Source organism: Notechis scutatus, chromosome 2 (assembly GCF_049901735.1).
Source record: "Notechis scutatus isolate UNSWTSFEM ecotype Mainland chromosome 2, rNotScu1.2, whole genome shotgun sequence".
Taxonomy (NCBI): Eukaryota; Metazoa; Chordata; class Lepidosauria; order Squamata; family Elapidae; genus Notechis; species Notechis scutatus.
The window spans coordinates 126,253,706-126,275,787 of record NC_142010.1 but is presented as its reverse complement, the minus strand read 5'-3'; the positions used below and the strand labels follow the sequence as shown (position 1 = coordinate 126,275,787).

The following is a 22,082-nucleotide window of genomic DNA, read 5'->3' as shown; positions in this document are numbered from 1 at the left end:
CTGCACCTCTATAACCGTCAGGTTTGGTTCTGCAACCCAACAAACAGACACAGACTTCAGAGAGTAATTAGGACTGCAGAAAAAAAACAATTACTACCCACGTGCCTTCAACTGAGGACCTGTATACTGCACGAGTCAAAAAGAGGGCTGTGAAAATATTTACAGATCCGTCACATCCGGGACAAAACCTGTTTCAACTCCTTCTCTCAAAATGACGCTATAGAGCACTGCACACCAGAACAACTAGACACAAGAACAGTTTTTTCCTGAAAGGCATCACTCTGCTAAACAAATAATTCCCTCAACACTGTTCAACTATTTACAAAGTCTGCACTACTATTACTGTTAATCTTCTCATCACTCCTTATCACCCATCCCCTCCCACTTGTGACTGTATGACTGTAACTTTGTCACTTGTATCATTAAGATTTTTATTGACTGTTTCCTAGTATGATTTGATTGCTGATTGTACCCTATGACTATCCTTAAGTGTTGTACCTTATGATTCTCGACTCTTGACGAATGTATCTTTTCTTTTATGTATACTCAGAGTATTTACACCAAGACAAATTCCTTGTGTGTCCAATCACACTTGGCCAATAAAGTATTTTCTATTCTATTCTATTCTATTCTATTCTATTCTATTCTATTCTATTCTATTCTATTCTATATGACCTATAATGTCCCTTCCATCTCTGTTAATCTATATTCCAATGCCTATCCCAATGCCATCCATTTTCCAAACGAGCAAAGAGTGCCCTCTTGTGAACAGAAACAGCTCATACGGGCTGAAGACTAAAAAAAATACATTACTCAAATTATCTGGCCCAGCATTATCTTGATTTGCCCGGAATCAAGTAAATGCATTCTGAAGTACTAGTGTACAAAAGTACAAAACATATTAAGCACAGAATAGGATAAATCCAGGGAGCTCAAACTACTAGCAAGAATCAACTAATAATTGATGAAGACGAGATTTGTTTTAAAAAGGAAATCATTAAACTATGCAGGCTTAATGGTAACTCAGAAGCTTCTCGCCTCTCATTTACTCACTGTATATTTTGTGCAACCTGACTTAACACATGTACTGAGAAAAGTCAAGCATATCTAACATACACACGAAGAAATATGCACAATCCTGCAAATCTTTTACCAACCCATTTGGGAGACAGTCTCATTAAAACCGGAGGATAGGCAAGCACAGGACTCAAGAGATGGTATATTGGCCGTGGGTTTCTTTTCTCGGGCTAAAATCCTTGAGAGGAATTTAGTAAGAATTTAGCCCCCCCCCCCCCCAAAAATACAACAACAACCAAACATGAAAAATACGGCGGGAAAACATCTGTTATTGCACGTTACCGGCACCCTTACCTCGAGTTGGCGCCGGTCACGTGACGGAGCCATACTATTGCGATTGGCTTCGAGAGAAGGGGCGTGTCCCAAGGCGCCACGCGGCCTATAAATAGAGACGCAGGCCACGTATTCGGCCTTTTCGTCGTGGGATCGAAGGCCTGGGAGGTGTGTGCTTTGTTTTTGGTAGGTGTAGTCGGCTAGGAAAGAGACGAGTGTATCTGTGCCGCAGTAATCCGAACGATCGTCAAGTGGCAAAAACGTTTACAGCTTTTTACAGAACGTCCCTTTGTTGCCATCTAGCGGTCGTTGGGATTTCTGCAGCCTAACCCGGATTGCGATTGGAGGCCTGGCAAATGTTATTTGACCCACAACTTATTTTCGAATAGAAAACGCCTGAGCCTGGAGCAGACGCGGGTTGGTCATGAATACGGCAGGGATCGCGTCATGCCTCGCTGTTCTGATTTTGGGGGACTTGTCTTACTAACTGCACTCGTACACCTTTGCTTAAGGGATGGGTAGCTTACGACGGCAATTACTGGCTTTTAGAGCCGTTTTACGAAACACCACGTGTAGCTATCAGCGGAGAAGATGATGGAGAACGCGTTGCGTTATGAGAAATGTATTTAAGAACGACGAGTTGGATGTGCTTAAGTGCCCTTGAATGCATTGTCCTTGGTGCTGACAAACTCTCAGTCAAAGGGAGACTTTGGGGCTTCTTAGGGTTATAGTGATGTGGAGGTGCATTTCCCTCTTAGGTTTTATGGTCGAGCCTTTACCAGGAGATTATATAGTTTGCTTTTGCAAGGACTCGAGAGAGATCCGATATATCTCCCGGTTCCAGAGGAAGATTTGTGAGCTTTGGAATATGACTGCTGATGCCAAAGGAAACCAACCCCCCTACTTACACACACACACACACACTTGTGCTTTCAGGTGTGTTGCACTCCTGACTTATGTGATGCTTTCTGGTTTGCATGTTTGAAAAGGGAAGTTGGAATTGGTGAATAGGGAATGACTCACTTGCCATGTAAAAAGAAAGGTTAGAACTTTGTTCTAGCTTAGATGACAGCTGTATACTGTTGGAAAGGGGAAGTTTTTCCTCCTCAAAGGTGAAAGTGCCAAAGGTCCTGTAGTAAAGCTGCTTAGAAGCTGCTAGTTTAGAGCAAACAAAACCAAGTTTTCCATAGAGTGGAATTTATGAGCACAAGAGTGATGGCTACTTTGGATGTTATTAAAAGGAGTGAAGAAATTCATGTGTGACATGTCTGATAAGGACTGATTAGTCTTGAAGACTCAAGGGTTTTTCCCTACATTATTAGCGTCATGTCTCCAAAGAACTGCAGTAGAAAAGGGATATATCTGCATCTCCTTGTGAGCACATCAAAATAAACCTTTGTAATCTTGCTTTTGGGTGAGCTATATTGGGAACCCTATGCTGGCTGCTGTGATGATAGTTTTGGCGTGTTAGACTGCTGATGCAGATGAAGAGACCATGTATCTGAGCCACCAGCATCAGTTGCCCAGGGTGCAGGTAACTGTACCCTAGCTCTTAATGTTCAATGGAATGTTTTTGGTTTTAAAAAAATACATAAAACTAATCTCTAGATCTGAACAAAAGTATCTGAGTGTTCTTAAATCACTACCTTAAATCCTTTTTTTTTCTTTCTAGGTGTACTAAGATTGTCTTGATGCTGAATGAAAATCTTTGGAACCAACTATCTTGAAAGCAACACAAAGAGGGCTGATGTGGGGATGTCTTGAATGTTGTAAATAAATAAAATTTAAAATTTAAAATCTCTTTGGATATTTTTTTCAGATAGGTTTGAAGCACTGCCTTTGAACTGGTGTATGGCCCATTCATGGTCTCACTGGCTACGCTACAGTGCAAAAATAAAAGGCTTGCTTATAACTGGTGTTGCTCAGCTTAAACCTGAGTGATTCTTTTAAAGACAAGTTACAATCCATCTGATGCTTAATGTTCAAATATGCAAGTTCCTCAACTGCATTGAATGTTCAGAGGCTTGATCATCTGAAGGGTGTATTATGCAGGAGTGCTTCAATTTTATCTTGTTGCTGGAATATCTGAAGATAACATGAATTAAAAGAAGGAAAGATTGGCTTATTTATTACTTGGGCTTTTATTACCTGAAAGTCTTTGCATAATCCCATTTTCAAAGAATATGGTAACAACCTAGTATCAAGCAAAAGTGTTGGGTAAAACCCCACTCAAGTTATAATGCACCGCAGCTCACTGCAATCTTATTGGTGCTATATTTCATCAATGGGCACATGCCCACCCAATTGCTTCCTACTAAATATTACCTCCTAGAACAGGGGTGTCAAACTCGATTTCATTGAGGGCTGCATCAGGGTTGTTTGACCTTGGAGGGTTTGGTCAGCTTGACATCACTCATGTTATGGTGGCCTGAGCGCTCTGCCAGAGAAAATGGACTCCCAGGTTTGTGGCTGTAACAGCCTCCTGCAACTCTGCCAGCGAAAACAGAACTCCCTCCCGAGCTCCATTTTCACTGGCAGGCACTGTGGGCCGGTCCTTCACTATTTCCAGAGCAGCCACACAGGCCAAATCTGCCGGATCAAGCCCCCGGGCCTTGAGTTCAACACCCATGTCCTAAAAGGATAAAGATGCCTCAAAGATGTTTCAGGTTCTAAAAGTCTGCTCTGGACAATTGGTAGCACACAACAAACTAGCAAAGTGCACATTACTCATGCAAAACAAACCCTCAAAAAATGACAAGATTATGTGTGGAGGGTGGACACTCCTGTATGGGACAAACCTTTGGCATGCTAGTAGAGTATCAAAGAAAAGCCAGCAGTCAAGGTAGGGTAGTCCATTGCTAATTTCCTTCTATGCTGCTTAGGACACAACTTCAACTGAAACAAATTTTAGAACAAACTAGATTTAGCCACAACTTTATAGTATGGATAAATCTTACCAGAGTTCTTTGCAAAGAAACGCTCAAGCATGCATGTAACTGACACAATTTGCCAACCAATTGTATCTGCTTTAATGACGAGTATAGTAATGGGATAAGCAACTCAAGCCTATTAATAGTGCAACACGTTGCATATTTAGCTTGAGATTAGGTTTTGCCAATATTTCAAAGAGGGTGAACTGATTTATTCATGGATAAAATTTTCTTTGGGGGAACAGTTCTACAGAGCACCCTCAACCTTTTTTTTAACCTGGAGGAATCCTTAAAATGTTCACATCTCTGGGAAACCCTATAGTCTCCTGAGAGACTATATCCTGTATCTATAGTTAAGTCAAGATCTCTTGCAAGATCTGGGAAAACTACTAATGCTATCAAATAAATTGATGCTGGTTAAATTAGCATAATGTGATTGTAATACAACTCAGTCTGGGTACTTGTGACAGTGCAAATTCAATTGGACTTAGATTTGCAGTGCTAAACCATGGCCTCTGGTTTAATGTGGTGAACACAGTCTGTCCCATGTAGTTCCTAGTGTCTGGTTATTTAGGGAAAAGGCCTGAACCCTTTGTTGTGTGTCCGGTCTCTGGCACAGCTTTAATTTACATCCTATTGAGATGCTGGCTGTAAAGGAACATAGAAACGGGTACATCTCTTGAGGCAGCTGACCAAGAGATAAAATTACTTTTATTGAGCAGCAATTTTGGAGATTTTCTGAAACATTTGATCAATAGTTTGCACAGCTGTAATACTGAACCGCATTTTAGATCACAGTAGTGTATTAGTACAGAAAGAAAAAAAACCCTGCTCTTAAGGACTTCCTATCTGAGAAGCTAACTTATTTAGAAAATAAGACTTGTGGGTGGAAATGGACTGCATCCACTAAACCTTGCTTTACAAATGGAATTTTTTTTTTTTACACTACTGTACCAAAAAACCCTCCCCAGGTCTTCTATTTGGAGCAAGATTCAGGAGGCATCCTGTAGGAATGTAAATTAAATCCTAAAGAATTGTATACTATTTAAATTCTAGAGCATTTTAAGCTCTGGCTTAGTCCCCAAAGAATCTTGAGTACTCTGCTTAGAGGACTGGCTGGCTCCAGGTGCCATGAGACATCTATTTTGCCTGACTGCTCCCACATAAAATACACTGCTCAAAAAATAAAGGGAACACAAAAATAAGACATCCTAGATCTGAATGAATGAAATATTAAATACTTTGTTCATTACATAGTTGAATGTGCTGACAACAAAATCACACAAAAATTATCAATGGAAGTCAAATTTAGCAACCCATGGAGGTCTGGATTTGGAGTTACACTCAAAATTAAAGTGGAAAAAAACACTACAGGCTGATCCAACTTTGATGTAATGTCCTTAAAACAAGTCAAAATGAGGCTCAGTAGTGTGTGGCCTCCTCGTGCCTGTATGATCTCCCTACACCACCTGGGCATGCTCCTAATGAGGTGGCAGATGGTCTGAGGGATCTCCCACACCTGGACTAAAGCATCCCCCAACTCCTGGATGGTCTGGTGCAATGTGGCATTGGAGGGAGCGAGACATGATGTCCCAGATGTGCTCCATTGGATTCAGGTCTGGGGAACGGGTGGGCCAGTCCATAGCATCAATGCCTTCGTCTTGCAGGAACTGCTGACACACTCCAGCCACATGAGGTCTAGCATTGTCGTGCATTAGGAGGAACCCAGGGCCGACCGCACCAGCATATGGTCTCACAAGGGGTCTGAGGATCTCATCTCGGTACCTAATGGAAGCAGGCTACCCCTGGTGAGCACATGGAGGGCTGTGCGGCCCCCTAAAGAATTGCCACCCCACACCGTTACTGACCCACTGCCAAACCAGTCATGCTGGAGGATGTTGCAGGCAGCAGAAGGTTCTCCATAGCGTCTCCAGACCTTGTCATGTCTGTCACATGTGCTCAGTGTGAACCTGCTTTCATCTGCGAAGAGCACAGGGCGCCAGTGGTGAATTTGCCAATCTTGGTGTTCTCTGGCAAATGCCAAATGTCCTGCATGGTGTTGGGCTGTAAGCACAACCCCCACCTGTGGATGTCGGGCCCTCATACCACCCTCATGGAGTCTGTTTCTGACTGTTTGAGCAGCCACATGCACATTTGTGGCCCGCTGGAGGTCATTTTGCAGGGCTCTGGCAGTGCTCCTCCTGTCCCTCCTTGCACAAAGGCGGAGGTAGCGGTCCTGATGCTGGGTTGTTGCCCTCCTACAGCCTCCTCCACGTCTCCTGATGTACTGGCCTGTCTCCTGGTAGCACCTCTATGCTCTGGACACTACACTGACAGACACAGCAAACCTTCTTGCCATAGCTTGCATTGATGTGCCATCCTGGATGAGCTGCATTCCCTGAGCCACTTGTGTGGGTTGTAGACTCCTTCTCATGCTACCACTAGAGTGAAAGCACCGCCAGCATTCAAAAGTGACTAAACCATCAGTCAGAAAGCATAGGAACTGAGAAGTGGTCTGTGGTCGCCATGTCCAGAACCACTCCTTTATTGGGGATGTCTTGCTAACTGCCTATGCTTTCTACCTGTTGTCTATTCCATTTGCACAACAGCATGTGAAATTGATTGTCAATCAGTGTTGCTACCTAAGTGGACAGTTTCATTTCACAGAAGTGTGATTGACTTGGAGTTACATTGTGTTGTTTAAGTGTTCCCTTTAATTTTTTGAGCAGTGTATATCTTTCATGAGTACTGGATATAAGAGCTGAAATGTTCAGAATTGTAGAATACGATTTGGTAACTTCAGTATTTCAGTCTTGTTGAACTACGAATGCTATATTAGCAATAGCAATAACACTTAGACTTATATACCACTTTATAGTGTTTTACAGTCCACTCAAAGCGGTTTACAGAGTCAGCCTCTTGCCCCCAACAATCTGGGTCCTCACTTTACCCACCTTGGAAGGATGGAAGGCTGTCAACCTTGAACCTGGTGGGATTCGGTCTGCCAAATTGCAGTAGGGTTGGTCATGAATACGGTGCAGTTAGAGTGCAGTACTGCACTCTAACCACTGCACCACCGAGGCTCATTATTCCTGGATATGCACCCACACTTCTACCCCTCCAAACATCAAAACAGATTTTTGACATGGGATAAGTTTATTTGAAAAAACAAAGCAAGCCCACTGTAGTAACCCACACAGTCTGATTACGAAGTGCAGTTGAATTTACTTGTGCCAAACCTGGATAACTGATTACATATTTGTGCATCTAGTATTTTGACTTATTGCACAGAGGGGGGAAAAGAGCTGTGAATAAGACATGCAGATTTAAGAGGAAGGCAAATGCTTTCATTGAGAGATGAGAAGAATAGTACATAAAATGGAATGGTCCCAGAGTTGAGGTAACAAAATAGTTGTCCAAATAATATGGTATCAATATATTAAATGCTAAATTTTAAATATGTTTCAGGCAAGGCGCTTTTAAAAAACAACTTCAATTAGCTTCATTTAGAGATTGCAAATCATGAGAAATTTGGACGCAGGAACCTAACAACATACAAAAATCTTAAAAATATGTAAAGCCTAGTATACTATCAAAGTGAGCTCCATAGCTCACCTGCTTTCTTTGTAAACTAAATTAGCATTCTTTCAACATAAGTAGTTGGCAATACTGAGTATCAAGAAACACTCATTGCTTATGTAGTGTTCAAAAGAGATTCAGTATTATGTGTTTAGTCCATACAGAAAAACAGCAAGGCAGTGTTCTCTTGGCCATTCTCACTTGTAGTGCTTTGGAGTTGTTACTTTCACACAGGGATACCAAGCCAGCCTACAAGGTGCTTTAGCTACATTGATTAAAAAAAATGAGCTGTAATCAGGATTTGCACCTTCTTAAATGGATAAACGAGGATCCACTACATAGTTGGGAACAAAAACAGCTGTGAACATTCTGGTTGGTGAAAGTGAATGGCTCCTTCCATGCAATCATTTCCGATGAGTACATGCATGGCCTTGGACATTTCCATGTGTAGTCAATTCCAAGAGCCATCAATCACAACTTCTGCAATTGTAACGCACTAACTAGAAGGCTTACTGTAGTTTGGTCTCATGGCTTCATCTTAATTTGTTTCTTTTTCTAAAGAATCACAAGATCCCTTAAAACCAATTCTGTATGTTTGAATGTTTTATATGGCTACTTGTTTCCAAGAAACTCAATTTCATATGAAAAAAATAAGTTACTAGGCATAATCTACATGGATTGACAATATCACCTATACATCTAATGTACATTCTTAGTTCCAGAAAACCATTCCAAATTTGCTTGACACAAGCTATTGGGACTGCAGGAGTGAAGAACATGCCACTTCCATTTGTATCTCCAGCTGCTTGAGAGGAGAAAGTCTTCCAGTTAGACATGTTAGTGCCTTATTGAAAACAAGTTCCATATGGCTGGATAAAACAAACTGTCAGTGTTCAGGGTGGATCCTGAATTACTGCACATCCATAAAGAACTCCCATGTGGATCAAATGTGTTGGATCAATTGCTGCTAGTTGCATTTTCTTTTCCTAGTTTACTGCAGAAGAGTGCATATTAACTACTAGGTTTTAAACCCTAGCAGAAATGGGACTAATGCTCTAAAGTCAATAAAGAGCCATAACTGGAGCAATTATTGGCAGAAGCGATCTTATCTTTAAAAAAATAAGACATGGCACAAGGACAAAAATCAGCTAGACTGTTTCATTTGAAAGAGAACATGAAAACAACATCTGTTAATACTGTAAACTGCAGTCTTCACATTTCATGGCTGCTCCAATTCGGTTTCTTCAGGAACTTTAATAGGGCACATAGATGAGCGGGGGTCCATGACTGAGTGCATTAGAGGAATATAAAGATCGTCCATGTTTGGCATGACAAAAATTTTCTGCAAGGTATAATAATTGAGTTAGAATGCAATTCTAATGTAAAGTCAGGAAAAATTAAAGATACCACACTCTTATTTTGGACTCGAGCCAAGTAGAATTCTAAACAGGTTTATTTGAATCAAGTAACATTATGGATCCCTAGTAAACATCTATCTACCTTAAGTTTAGATTTAGAACAGAGCCTTCATGGGTATTAAAGCAACATTTATTTTTTATAGTTTACAAAATCTTAATTCCATTACATTTCAGCAAACATTTTTTTTAAAAATAATTGACTCTGTTATTGCTCCTTGTCCCCATCATTCCAATTTTTAAAAAAGGAAATAGCTAGACATTTGAATAGATATATTTAACAGTTCAATAAATTCTAGAAATATAGTCAATAGAAAAGTATGAATAACAATTTATTCAAACTATTTGTCCCACACCAAAATGAGTCTTTCTTTATGAGATTATCCACAATAATATTCCTTCTAATTATTCCATATCTGTTTTTTAGTTTACTTATCATTGCACCTCATACAACAAAATTAAATGCCATCTTCAGTGTACATTATAACTATAAAAAAACCACTAACATACATCCTTCACATTCTATACAACCCCCTGATATTGCATTAATATTGCACTATACAGTAGAATTCAAAAGAGCTACTGCTTTGGGATATAAGCTGTTTTTCAGCCTATTTGTCCTTATTTTTATTATCCTGTACCGCCTGCCAGATGGTAATAGTTCAAAAAAAAAAAAAAAAAGGGGGTGCCCAGGATGAGATGGATCTTTGAGAATGTTTTGAACTTCCTTAAGGCAGCGGTAGCTATAAAGCTCTTCCAAAGAGGGGAGAGGGCAACCAATGATCTTCTGGGCAATGATGTTAACCTTCTGGAGCGCTGTCCTATCTACCACTGTGCAAGTGGCAAACCATACACAGGTGCAGTAAGTCTTTTAAGAGTAAATCTCTTAAAGGAAACTAAAAGCAGGCACTATGACCCTACTTTAAAAATATGGGCACCAAAGGTATTATTTTAGCATGGACCACACGTCAGGTCCAAAGTATTTCAGAGTATCAGTGATCTCACTTGGTGCCTCCTTTCAGATAGTCCTCCACTTAGAACTGTTTGTTTAGTGACTGTTTAACGTTATGGCACTGAAAAAAGTGACTTATGCCCATTTTTCACACGACTGTTCCAGCATCCCCATGGTCATGTGATCAAAATTTGGAGGCTTGACAACTGGTATATATTTATGATGGTTGTGGTATCCAGGGGTGATGTGGTCACCTTTTGGGACCTTCTGATGAGCAAAGTCAATGGGGAAGCCAGATTCACTTAGCCACCTTGTTACTAACTTAACAACTGCACTGATTCACTTTAACCATGGTGGCAAGAAAGGTTGTAAAATGGGGCAAGACTCTTAACTGTCTTGCCTAGCAACAAAAATTTGGGTTCAATTGTGACTGCAAGTCAAGGACTCCCTGTACATCTTTTTCCTGGGGTCATGCAATGTCTGTTGAGCCCAGAAGGAGTACAGTGTGTCCCTACATCTATTCTGAAGTCGTTTTATGGCTACTGCAGTACGTTCCTATATATATATGTGTTATCAAACTAAGAATCTGAAATTCTCAGAAGGAATGGCTGGGTCTTATACCAATTCGTAGCCATTCAGCGTGAATGTATGTGCGCCTTTTCATCTTAGATAAATGCTCCCATGTTCAAGCTTACAGATGGTTTAGCTAATGTCTTACTTATCTTTTTAAACACAATTAATGCTAATGATATTTGAAGTACCTGAAATTCTTGTTCTAGTTTCTTCTCTATCCAATCAGTTACATGAACCAAAGTCACTTCTCTTTCACCAAGCTTTGGCCGAGCTTTTAGCTCCAGGTAAGGGGGTCTTCGGAAACCGTACCTGTAGATAAAGAAAATGATCCAGGTTAAGATGTTTCTATCTCAGATTTGTGTCCCATATTTTTTTTTTCAAAGTCCTCCGGGAGAATATAACCCATGCTCAGCTAAGATGAGACATGCTTATCCAAAGCCGTCCTGGGATATTCTTGGACAAACAGAAATTTTAACCTAGAAATGTTTCCACCACGCCATGCTCCTCATCCCTAATCTTGCTGGCTATGGATTCTGGGACTTGTGTTCCCAGACACCTGAAGCACTCTAAGTCAGGGAAGGCTACACTACCTCATATAGTCTAATCTTGTGCATTTGCATTTTATGTTCAAGGATTTTGTGCTTGGAGGAGAGTTGGAGGCTCTAAACCAGGCCTGTACAAGGCACAGAGGGGAAAGGTCACCGATAAATTAAAAATAACTGTGGGCTGCAAAGAAATATCTGGCATACCAATCAGCTATTTGGCAGCAAGTAGAGTGCCAGTGGGACTGAAGCTGGCAGCAATGGTGAGTCTTGGAAATGCTTAGCAATGCATCTTTTGGTACAATAGTGAATTTATTACTGTTTTAAAACACTTCAGCAGACAAGGTTGCTTGGTAGGCTGCACGCAGTCCGCAGTTCCTATATTGTGCAGGACTAAACTATTGTGTTCAACAAAACATTTATTCCAAGTGAGTACATATCTCAACATTAAGAATAGTCTCATTTCCCCCTTCAGTTCAGGGGTGTAGTGTTGTTTCTTCTATGTATCCTGTAAACAGAAGTGTCCAATTCACAATGTATCATTTTGAGATCAGATATATATTAACGATTAGTGTTACTGCTGAAGTCTAGTACCCAGCTAATACTAGTTGGTGAAGGACTTTATGTGTGAAGAATTTTATGCACCTGACTTATAACTGAAATTAAGTCCTAATGATCTAGCAATAGGTACTATGATTCTCTCAAGAATGACCACAGTGAGAAATCAAACCAGCACTTTCTTGCATTCTTACTTGTGAGGGGCACATGACATGGATTTTATAATTTGTTAACTAACCTAGTTACTCTATATTTTAACTTAACTTAATTCTCTCTTTTATGAAGATTTATCAAACTACTATAGACTGGAATGTAGGAAAACTTTTTATCCTATCGCTGTATGGATTGATTGATAGCTTCTAACATTCCTAAATGGAAAAGAAAACTAAGGAAGAATGGATGGATACTATTTCCTGATAAGAAAAAAATTGTTAGTGCTAAACTGGTATGTCTCGTATGTATCTTTGTGAACTTCAAACAACTTTTGTAGTTGATTTACTGTGCAAAGGAGAGGTTACTTTTATCCTGTCTGATCAACTTTCCTTTTGCATTTTCTTTGTTGTGTTATCTATAAAAGGGAATGTAAGATGGGTCTCGGGGTTCTTCTTTTTCCCAGGGAGATCTCTCTTTAACAGAGTACCCTAATCAATTGCTTTTAAATGATCTTCCGACTTGGTTGTTTATTGGGAAGGTAAACCAAGGCAGAACATAGGGCCAGATTTGGCTATCGCTTGTCATTAACCCCTTTCCCAATAGAGTTTAAAGTAATTGTGTATCATTGGATTAAGATATTGTTTTCTGAATTACACTGTGCACTTCCCAGAGGTTAATTTCCTCAAATGGAATTCGATCTTGATTAAGTGGTGAAGATTAAATGGTGAAGATATTGGACTGAGAAGGCCCAGCTTCAATTCCTCACTGAATATGGATCTCACTGAGGTGTTGTGAGAATGAAATTATGGGAAACCCTATATAAACTGCTTTGAACCTCCCAGACAAAAAGGCAAGATAAAAATGTTCAGTGAAACATTCCCAGATAAATGAAAACAAAATTTCATTCACAATTTCATGCCATATTTCTTTCAGATAAAAAGAAGCACTGAAATAGTTTTTCTCCTTTTGTACTATTTTCAATTATAAGAAACCACCGGAAAAAACTTTGGCACTGACTTCTTAATTAATACCTCTGCTGATCCTCAAGTAGTTCAACATGCTGTTTTACCCAGCATCTTTCTGTATTATTCTATGTTAAAGGAAAGGATGGGTGGGAGAAAAGAAAAAACAAGTGGTAATCTTTCTTTTTGACCTGATTTCTGGTTGCTGTAGCTTTTATTCGTGGATGATAACATTTCTGAGCTTTCTTAGCTTTTCATTTTCTGGAAGTTTATAAAATGCATAATAAGAAATGGAACTGTACATTTTTACAAAATATCTCTTTTTGGATAGAAGAGTAATTCAATCACACGAGCAATTTAAAATAACAGCCAGTTCCATTATCTTTGTTCATAGGAATTAATGGCAAAATCCCACGCACTTTGTCTCAGAATTAACTTATTTAACCCTGAATAAAATGGTACATGTCAGACTGTAGCTTATGACTCACAGATTGGTACTGCAATTTTCTAAAAAGGATCCTTACTAAGAATCATGTGAATACTTGTTGAATTCTGTATAAAAATGATCACACACTGCAGACCAACTTTGATTTTGTATGACCTCAAACATTTCTGCTGCATTCTTCTTTATAGTTTATTAGTCAAATGGTCCAGCTTTTTTATCTTGGATGTGCGTGAGAAAAAGTGGGAAATGAGGGAACTGGAAAATAAAATATGTTTTAGGGACTTTTTTCACAGCCACCCATAAAAACAATAAATCTATTTTGGCTCTTGAATAAGTTTGAGTGCCACATTATACATGATAGATTCCAAAATCATAAGTCTTATTAATGACACTTACCATATACGATCAGTAGGTGGGGGCGGAATGTTAATTACTAACATCCCTTTACACTCTTGAACCTCAACGGTGAGCAGGAGGGGTGTATTGGAGACTTCCTCAATCTTTTTCTTAATGAATTCTGTCTCAGTTGCCTTCTGGAAATATTTTGACTTGGTAATTTTATCCACAAATCTCATTATTTTACTTGTTCGGTGCCCTCCCCCATACCTTTAAGGAAGGAAAGAAGAGGAAGCCATCTAAGTGAGTTTCAGCTACCCTTTTAAAAAACAAAGGCTAATGCTTTATGGTATTCTGCAGCTAAAAATATAACATGTTAAGGGCACAGAATGCCAATCTGCTACTACAGATTGTGAAGTGTTGCGTAAGTATACAGACAGCCCAGACTTATAGTTTTGGTGAATAAAAAAAGAAAGATCCAAAGACCTGGCTCTGAAAACTCAGAATCAGAACTAATTTAAAATCAGATATGTCTTCTCACATAATAAGGATTTTGGTAAAGTGTTGTCGGCCCAAAATTCACTATTACTCTTGGATAGCCCTACATTTTACTGGGGATTCTCCCAAATGTTTGAGAGCTTTGGGCAAACAGGTGGCTTACTTAGCTGCAGGGGACCTTTCAACCCCAAACTGCAAATTCAAGGATTTAGCAAGAGAATGCACAAATTAATGAATTCTGGATTTTTCCTTATAGCATTATTCTCCACTTTTTATATTATGGTTTTGTTGCACATTTATGTTTGATTATTACTTGGCATGGATTCCAGTAGATTACAAATTCAGAATATAAATGTTAAAAAAAAGGAGCCCCTGGGCATTTTATTTGAATAGTTGTTTCTGACTATAGGGGGTCAAGTGCTCATCTCCGTTTCAAGGCCATTGAGCCAACACTGCCCAAAGACATTACTGCGGTCACGTGGCCAGAATGATGTCACAAGTGCTGTTACCTTCCCACCAAAGTGGTACCTATTTATCTACTTGTATTTGCATCCTTTCAAAATGCTATGTTGGCAGGAGCTGGGGAATACAAATGTTAGATATAAGAAAACGAAGAAAGACTGTAAATAAAAGTCAGATATTTTTCTGAAAATAAATAAGCTATGCCTGCTAGAAATTTGACAATGCTGCTAAACATAATCTATACAGCCAAAGGTCTATTTTAAGTTCTATTGATTAATCTTTGGATGATCTGCAGTTGACTGGCAAGAATCAACTATTATTACTACTACCCTATTATTAAATAGCAGCAGCAGCAAATCTTCTCTGCTGAAATGGGGAAAAAAGGATATTTTTTCGTGCAACAGATAAAGCAGAATAATCTTTCTCTCAAGTAAAGACCTATAAAAATAGCTACAGGAAAATAATTATTTCTGCAACTTCGATCATCTGTTACAGTTGCTAAATTATTTACAGTCTTGCTAAGAAGCTGCATTGATCTATATGCTAGACCAAAGAAACATTTCAATGTCTGTTATCTAAATGTTTCTTTGCACTAACATACAAATATTTTCAGACATCAGCTAACCAGAAATTCAGAAAAATCCATGAAACATTTATCTTTGATTAAAGAACTGTATTTCATTAGTGGATACTATTCTCGTTTCTTGGTAGCACTTAAAATATACAAAATGGAAGTTCTTACACATTGAATTTGTTTACTGTAAAATAAGCTGCTATATACTTGAAAATGCTAGCATGATTATAATTCTTTCTTAGACCTAATTCATTCTAAATCTTTTATCCAAAAACTGCAGAAAACAGCCATCTGCAAAACCAGATAATTTACATGATGACTTGTAAATTTATAAATACCAAATATGGAAAAAACAGGGCTGCCTCATATCCCCTATAATTTTTCTACTAGCTAGCAAATATAATTAAGAATTACTCAATGAGATAAGGCCATTTGAATTACTGTAATAAGAAATATCTAATTATTTCCAGATGATATGGCCAGTAAAATTGGCACTCTGAAAACTGAATTACAAAAAACATTAAAATGATAAATACAGACTGGAAACATTGAAACATTTATAGAGTCATTTCTTAGCTTAAATATCGTATATATAGATCACATTTAATTTGAGATATTGTATAATGTCTTCAGGGCATTTGAGGCAAGCACATAACACATCCCTGCAACTCCTTAAACCAATCATGTTGCTATTATTGACTGACTTCCCAGTTTTTGTAAATTTCCCTAATATGGAGCGTCTGGATGGTCTGTATAAAATTTAAAATACAAAATGAAAAGAAGAAGTCCTGCAATCAATAGGAATCCTGCCAATGGCCCCCCAGAAACATTCCATCCTGGTGCAAAGCAAAGGGACATTGTTTTAACGGCTTCACAAAGTGTCAGGGGGACAGGGGGCTACTCAAATCTTCAAAGTCATGTAGTTCCAAAGTGCAGGGGCCACAACAGAGAGAGCCCTGCTGTCCTGCCCATGTTCTCCTCGCTTCACAAGAAATGTCACAAGAAGGCCCACATGTATATAGACCTTCTTGTGACATTTATCTTAGCAAGGCAATTCCTAATGTCTTTTCCTAGAGTTGCACTGCAGCTACGGAGGAGAATTGCACAACCCAAGGGGGAAAAAAAGGCAAGTGTTTTAAGGAATTGCGGATAGGAAATATATTATCATTTCTGTAAGTTCCAAAGTACCTTTTGCCTTTGATTCCAGGTATTACACAAACCTACTTTGAAATAATATAACCATTTGGTACATACATATATCTGCATGCGTATACATACACACTCGCACAGACAAAACTAGGTTTATTTTTAATGTGAGAGAAAGACAGAGAAGATGCCTTGGATGGAATGACTAAGCATGGAAGAAAAAGGCACCACTGTTGATAATGTACACAATAGGCAGAGACAAACTGAACCAACGGTTGCCTAAAGGCAAAGACTCACCCTTCTGCTCCTGCCACTAAAGACTTTTCACTTCCTGATGCTTCTGGAACATCATCTTCCTCTGAGGATCCTGCACTAGAAGATTCTTCATCACTGTCTGCAAGGTAATATGCCCTTGGCCTGAAACTGAAAGGAGGGACAGAGGTCAAGACAGAAGCAACACTTCATTAAGGTTGGTCAGAACAGTGTTTTGATGCCTTGGGCAATAGAGACTTTCTACCATTTACTTTGGTCTCCCCATTTTTTTTAAGTGCACTGGAGTTCAGACCAAGGGTAGAAACATTGTACATCGATCTGCTTTCCCTGAACACAACCATGCCAGACTTTGCTTAAAACAAAAGGAAACAGGTTTGAATATCCTACATGCGTTGAATGAAATGTCAAATAAATTAAAGACATATAAGAATGCGTCTCTTTCATACCTAACTTCCCAATATAATGGAATACAATGCTGGCAGTTATAACATTAAGATGAGGATGATGATAAACTTGGCGTGTACTTTCACTTTTTAAATGTAATGGGATAATGCTTCTAAGGTCCAAATGAATTGCTGTATGAAAAGTCAGAATTGATTTTGTAAGTGCTGCATGCTTCCAGAAGAATATGCATTCCTTCCACTGTCTCTTCCACACATATGTACCTAGCCTATTAACCTAATACCCACAGCTGGGTCCTAGCTGCACCCCACCCTAGGCCGCTAGCAGTATTGGAATCAGAAATATTTTAAACAAGACATTTGGCAAATAAATGCAAAAGACAGTTACAGCCTCAGATGCGAAGCATGCCTGGCATGCTAAGGAAGAGTTTCCATAAGGCTTGGAGCATCTTTGCAGGATCTCTTGCATTTCAAGTTGTCTTTAAAAAGAAATTCCCAGTTGATTGTGCCTTAATTGTGAATTGTGATTTAAGGGGAGAAATGCTCAGCACCTCTACATTTCATCCACAGCTTTTCCTGGGATTGAAATCTATTCCTAATAAGTCTCAAGAGATTGTCCTTTAAACCTAGGTTAAATAAGTTAGAAATAAGTTAGAAAGAAAATCAACACCTTTAGCGAAATTTGATTTGGCAGCAATCTCAAGCTTCTTCCCAGCTGAGAAAGAACTTATTTTCCTTGCATGTAATAGACACAGTACTTTTGCAAAATCTGTGCAGCTGCCTATCTATTAGCTGACTACAAAATGCATGGCATAATTATCTGACTTTTTTTAAAAGAAAAAAAAAGGAATAGCTCTTTAAAAATTCAATCACTATAGAGTAAAGATAAAGATTGTTCAACAGAGATCGTCAAACTTTTTCTTGCCAATAATCTCTTTTGTCACCCATAATTCCCCAAGATAATTTTCTTTTGGGTTGATTGGGAACCTTTCGGGATAAAATTGGAAAAAGGGACAGTTTGAAGTAGATAATGCTAAAGAAGTAGTAGTTTTTAAGAAGCTCCCCATCCACCCACTGATACCTCCTAAAACAAGTTTACTATTTTTATTTAACACTTTGTTGTTATGTATTGTACATAACATGTATGTAGCCTCCTGTACCAATCCCCAGGAATAAACAGTCACTTTTTCTTTGCTTTATGCTTCAGTGTTATGAACAGAGAATCCTTTTATTTTTCTTCCCTCACACCACACCCCAATAACAATTTACAATCCTTTATCAAGGTGCATCCCTGCCCAAAAGAAAAACAGGTCAGAAAATTCTACCCAGTAAAATTCATTCACAGTTTAACAAGCTAAATATTTAGAATTAAAACAAATGCAACAACTACGTAAAATACAAAGGTTTTTAAGTCCTCCCCTTAAAAGTAGTCAAACTGTCACGAGAGGGAACTGATTCCTAAGAGCCAAAGATTGAAGAGTGACACTCTGGAAGAGCAAATGGAAAGACGACCTTGATAATATTTGGGTAGGTCAGGAGCCTACAAATTCTCATCAAAGGAAAAATTAAAATCCTCAGTATAAGAAGATGGTAATCCTAACCCTAACCCTTTGGAAGCCCTAGAGAAGAGAGGCCTAAAAACCATTTTTTTTCTGTATCCCATCATTTCTCCAAAACGTCTATACCAATCTGATCAGCAAGTGTTTTACTCAAAAATTATATGATCAAAATGCAGTCGCTTCACAGAAAACCATGCCGACATGAAAATGATACACAGACACGGTGACCACCACTCAAATGGTACCGTACAGTTAGTGGTACCTTAGTACTCAATTGCTTTGAAACTCATCGAATTTGGTACTCAACACATTTTGACATGAACATTTTGTCCCAGCACTCATTGTTTGTTCGGTATTCAACACATGGTGTTGGCTGCCTTATGACTCACTATATTATTCCTTATAGGGAAAATTTGTTTGGTATTCATTGATTTTGCTACTAATCACATCTCCTGGAACAATTTAACTATGAGTACCGAAGTACAACTGTATTTGCATGCCAATATCTGATTTGTTACACCATAAGGATAATGATATGGTCAGATATATCATCATTAGCTTCCCCTGTCTTAGAAATTAACTCAAATTTTAATATATTTCACAATTTGACAAATGTTCCTTTAATTGTCTGGAAAAACAAATAATCTAGAATATCCTGCCAACTTTTATAGACTGCTATGAATATTTCTTTCCCACTCTCCAGAATTTCTCCACAAAGATTTACATGATAGACTCCAGAAACTATCAATTAGGGCAGCAACATTCTCGCCATCTTCTAATCCACCCAGAGCAGAGCTCTTGGTCATTTTTTAATAATTCCACATATACTTCTGTTCACTAGATTAGATTTAATAGGAAGTCATAGCCACTGCAGATAGTAACTGTAGTCTGGAGTTTCAGGAACTGCTTCTGTAGTTTTTTCTAAAATGATGACATTCTCATTGCTTTTGTTATAGAACAGTAGGAAATCCACCACCAATCCAATCCAATTATTTTATTTTTGTAATGACCATTGGCAATCTGTGTTATTATCTTGTGTTTTAAGCCAAGGATAAAATAAATGTCTTTGGTTATTCGGGTTTTCTCCCGCCACCCATCTTACCATATGGTAACTCTGGATGACTTACATCTTAATCTTAGTTAAAAGATAAAATGTTAAAATGTTAAAATCAAATCTTAAAACCAAGGACACATGGGGAGGGTGGGATCTGCTGTTGCTCAATCAACCACCTCCACTGCGCCTTTCCCCCACTGGGGCCACAAGCCATGTCTTTAGGACCTTCCGAAAAGATAGGAGGGTTGGTGTCAACCTCACATCAGAAGGCAAGATGTTCCAGAAGGCAGGAGAAGGCCCTTTATACACTATGTTGAGCTTGGGGGAATAAATGCCATAATGTAAATAAATATCCTTGTTACCTTTTAATTCATTATAATGAAATCCATAATAACAAGAAAAAATACTTCAGAATGCTACAAGCCTTCTGATAAATGTTCAAATTTCTCTTTAAAACCATAAAAAAGGAAAAACAGTGTCCTATGATAAAATACTTAAACATCTCTGGTCATAAGTACCCATCCATGAAGAAAAGGACTATTCATAGGATTTTCTAATATTATTAGACCAGAATAACAATGAAAATGCATTATTATTTGCACTTCGGCACCTTCATTATTTAGCACACGGTTTTATTTACAGATTTCAGAAGGCTAGCTCTGAAAGGTCCTTTAAAAAAAACAATTCAAAAGTTAGAAGCATTCATGCTTATCATTCTACCCATGGCTCAATCTTTCCAGACTTATTGCTTTACATTGCAGGAGTGAATAAGGTAGATATTTAGACAGACTAGAGTATTGGAATGGCACATCTTCAAGCAGTATCAATAATATTAGAGAAGTACTACTTGTAATAAGTGTTGTTTGCTTCCAAATCTAGAGAGCACATTTCTCCATCCCTTGACACCCCCCACAGGCAGACATACTTCAGACATTTCAAGAACTGTGGAAAGAAAGAGTATCCTTTTAATCCTCTATTATTTCAGGAGCTATTGCAGTGATTCCAGCTAGAACTAGTATCCAGGATACACAGCTATAAAGTATGGAAATCATACAGGTTTGATCAAGTATTTGAGAAGACAACTGTTATGTGAATTAAAGCTAATTATCAAGAGACACTGGTTCCAAAGAACTGACCTCTTCATACCCAGATTATGTAGCAAATGCCTTAATAGTACAGTGGTTTCAACAACAGGGAAAGGAAAAACCCTTCAACTTCAACGGAAGTATTTGAGGAAACGTTCTGAACATTTCAGCACTAACAGAATCAACAGCACACAGAATGGGATGATATGACACATACCACTCACCAGAAAAAAATCCCAGATTGACGAATCCAAATATTATTAAATATTATTAAAAAGAAGAGAAAATGAAGGGGAAATAAGAACAAGTGTTAAGTTAGAGAATTATTTCTGGCTAATTTCTATTAAGACATTTTATTTGGCCAGCATGAAATAAGCAGAATTGGCTACCATTTTAAAAAGTGCATTTTGTTAAGTCATATAGTATAATCTAGACTACTATTAAAGTATCACATACACTGGTTATGAAAACATAAATTAAAATATATAGCTGACAAGTTTTAATTTTTTAAAATGTACATAGAAGTCAACCATTTTGGGGGATGCAAAAATATATACTATTGCAGAGTTATGTGAAAGGTATAATCAGCTACATCTAGTGTCACCATAAACAGGGCAAGCTAGTCAACTAAAATATGAAATCAACGGAGAAGGATCTCGTAGAAAAAAATAATTTAAAAATTAGTCACAATTCATCCATAAATACGACCTGTTTATTTCAGGTTTTATTAAAACAGAATGTAAACACATTCATTGATTGTTGTATGACTGCATGCCTTGAGTCTCAGCCATATAGCAATACTTCTTTCCTAAGAGCTTGGGAGCTATGCCGACAGCAAAATATCTTTTCTTCCACTTAGTGCAGGCTGTATGTATGTCAGCTTTACTGCAGTTTGCCCATCTCCTGCAAGGCTGAGAAATGGATCTTTCAGCAGGAAAACAATTAACAGCTGACGGGAGAACCAAACACATCTGAGAATTTAAAATCTCAACCAAAGTTAAGCACAGGCCAGAGCATGAGATGATGAGGGAATGGAAGGAAGGAAGGAAGGAAGGAAGGAAGGAAGGAAGGAAGGAAGGAAGGAAGGAAGGAAGGAAGGAAGGAAGGAAGGAAGGAAGGAAGGAAGGAAGGAAGGAAGGAAGGAAGGAAGGAAGGAAGGAAGGAAGGAAGGAAGGAAGGAAGAAGAAAAATTCTTTGTTGCATTTTGTGGCTAGTTGAAATTTAAATTGGATCTA

At 38.4% G+C, this 22,082-nt stretch overlaps 1 protein-coding gene, 2 long non-coding RNA genes and 2 other non-coding genes across 7 annotated transcripts in view; 4 read left to right on the top strand and 1 right to left on the bottom strand.

Annotated features, from left to right (window-relative positions):
* Positions 1–1,738: 1,738 nt before the first annotated feature.
* On the top strand, positions 1,739–3,147 carry LOC113419404 (uncharacterized). Its single transcript, XR_015747750.1, has 2 exons — positions 1,739–2,884; positions 3,023–3,147. It is a non-coding gene; the product is annotated as an uncharacterized LOC113419404 (long non-coding RNA).
* LOC113419437 (small nucleolar RNA SNORD104) lies at positions 2,795–2,857 on the top strand. Its single transcript, XR_003371915.1, has one exon. It is a non-coding gene; the product is annotated as a small nucleolar RNA SNORD104 (small nucleolar RNA).
* A 31-nt stretch (positions 3,148–3,178) lies between the features above and the next one.
* LOC113419438 (small nucleolar RNA SNORA50) lies at positions 3,179–3,315 on the top strand. Its single transcript, XR_003371916.1, has one exon. It is a non-coding gene; the product is annotated as a small nucleolar RNA SNORA50 (small nucleolar RNA).
* Positions 3,316–7,417: 4,102 nt separating this feature from the next.
* Positions 7,418–22,082, bottom strand: part of TEX2 (testis expressed 2) — a 104,316-nt gene continuing 89,651 nt past the window's right edge. For all 3 annotated transcript variants that reach the window (XM_026678749.2, XM_026678747.2, XM_087956112.1), the window contains exons 9-12: positions 16,773–16,898; positions 13,856–14,065; positions 10,988–11,108; positions 7,418–9,201 (exon numbers count right to left, since the gene is read on the bottom strand). In XM_026678749.2, coding sequence (XP_026534534.2) covers positions 9,079–9,201; positions 10,988–11,108; positions 13,856–14,065; positions 16,773–16,898 — 580 coding nt within the window. In that variant the 3' untranslated portion in view covers positions 7,418–9,078. The remainder of the gene's footprint in view (positions 9,202–10,987; positions 11,109–13,855; positions 14,066–16,772; positions 16,899–22,082) is intronic.
* LOC148132232 (uncharacterized) overlaps positions 11,103–22,082 on the top strand; it is a 77,686-nt gene continuing 66,706 nt past the window's right edge. The window contains exon 1 of the long non-coding RNA XR_015747749.1: positions 11,103–11,604. This is a non-coding gene — a long non-coding RNA (uncharacterized LOC148132232). The remainder of the gene's footprint in view (positions 11,605–22,082) is intronic.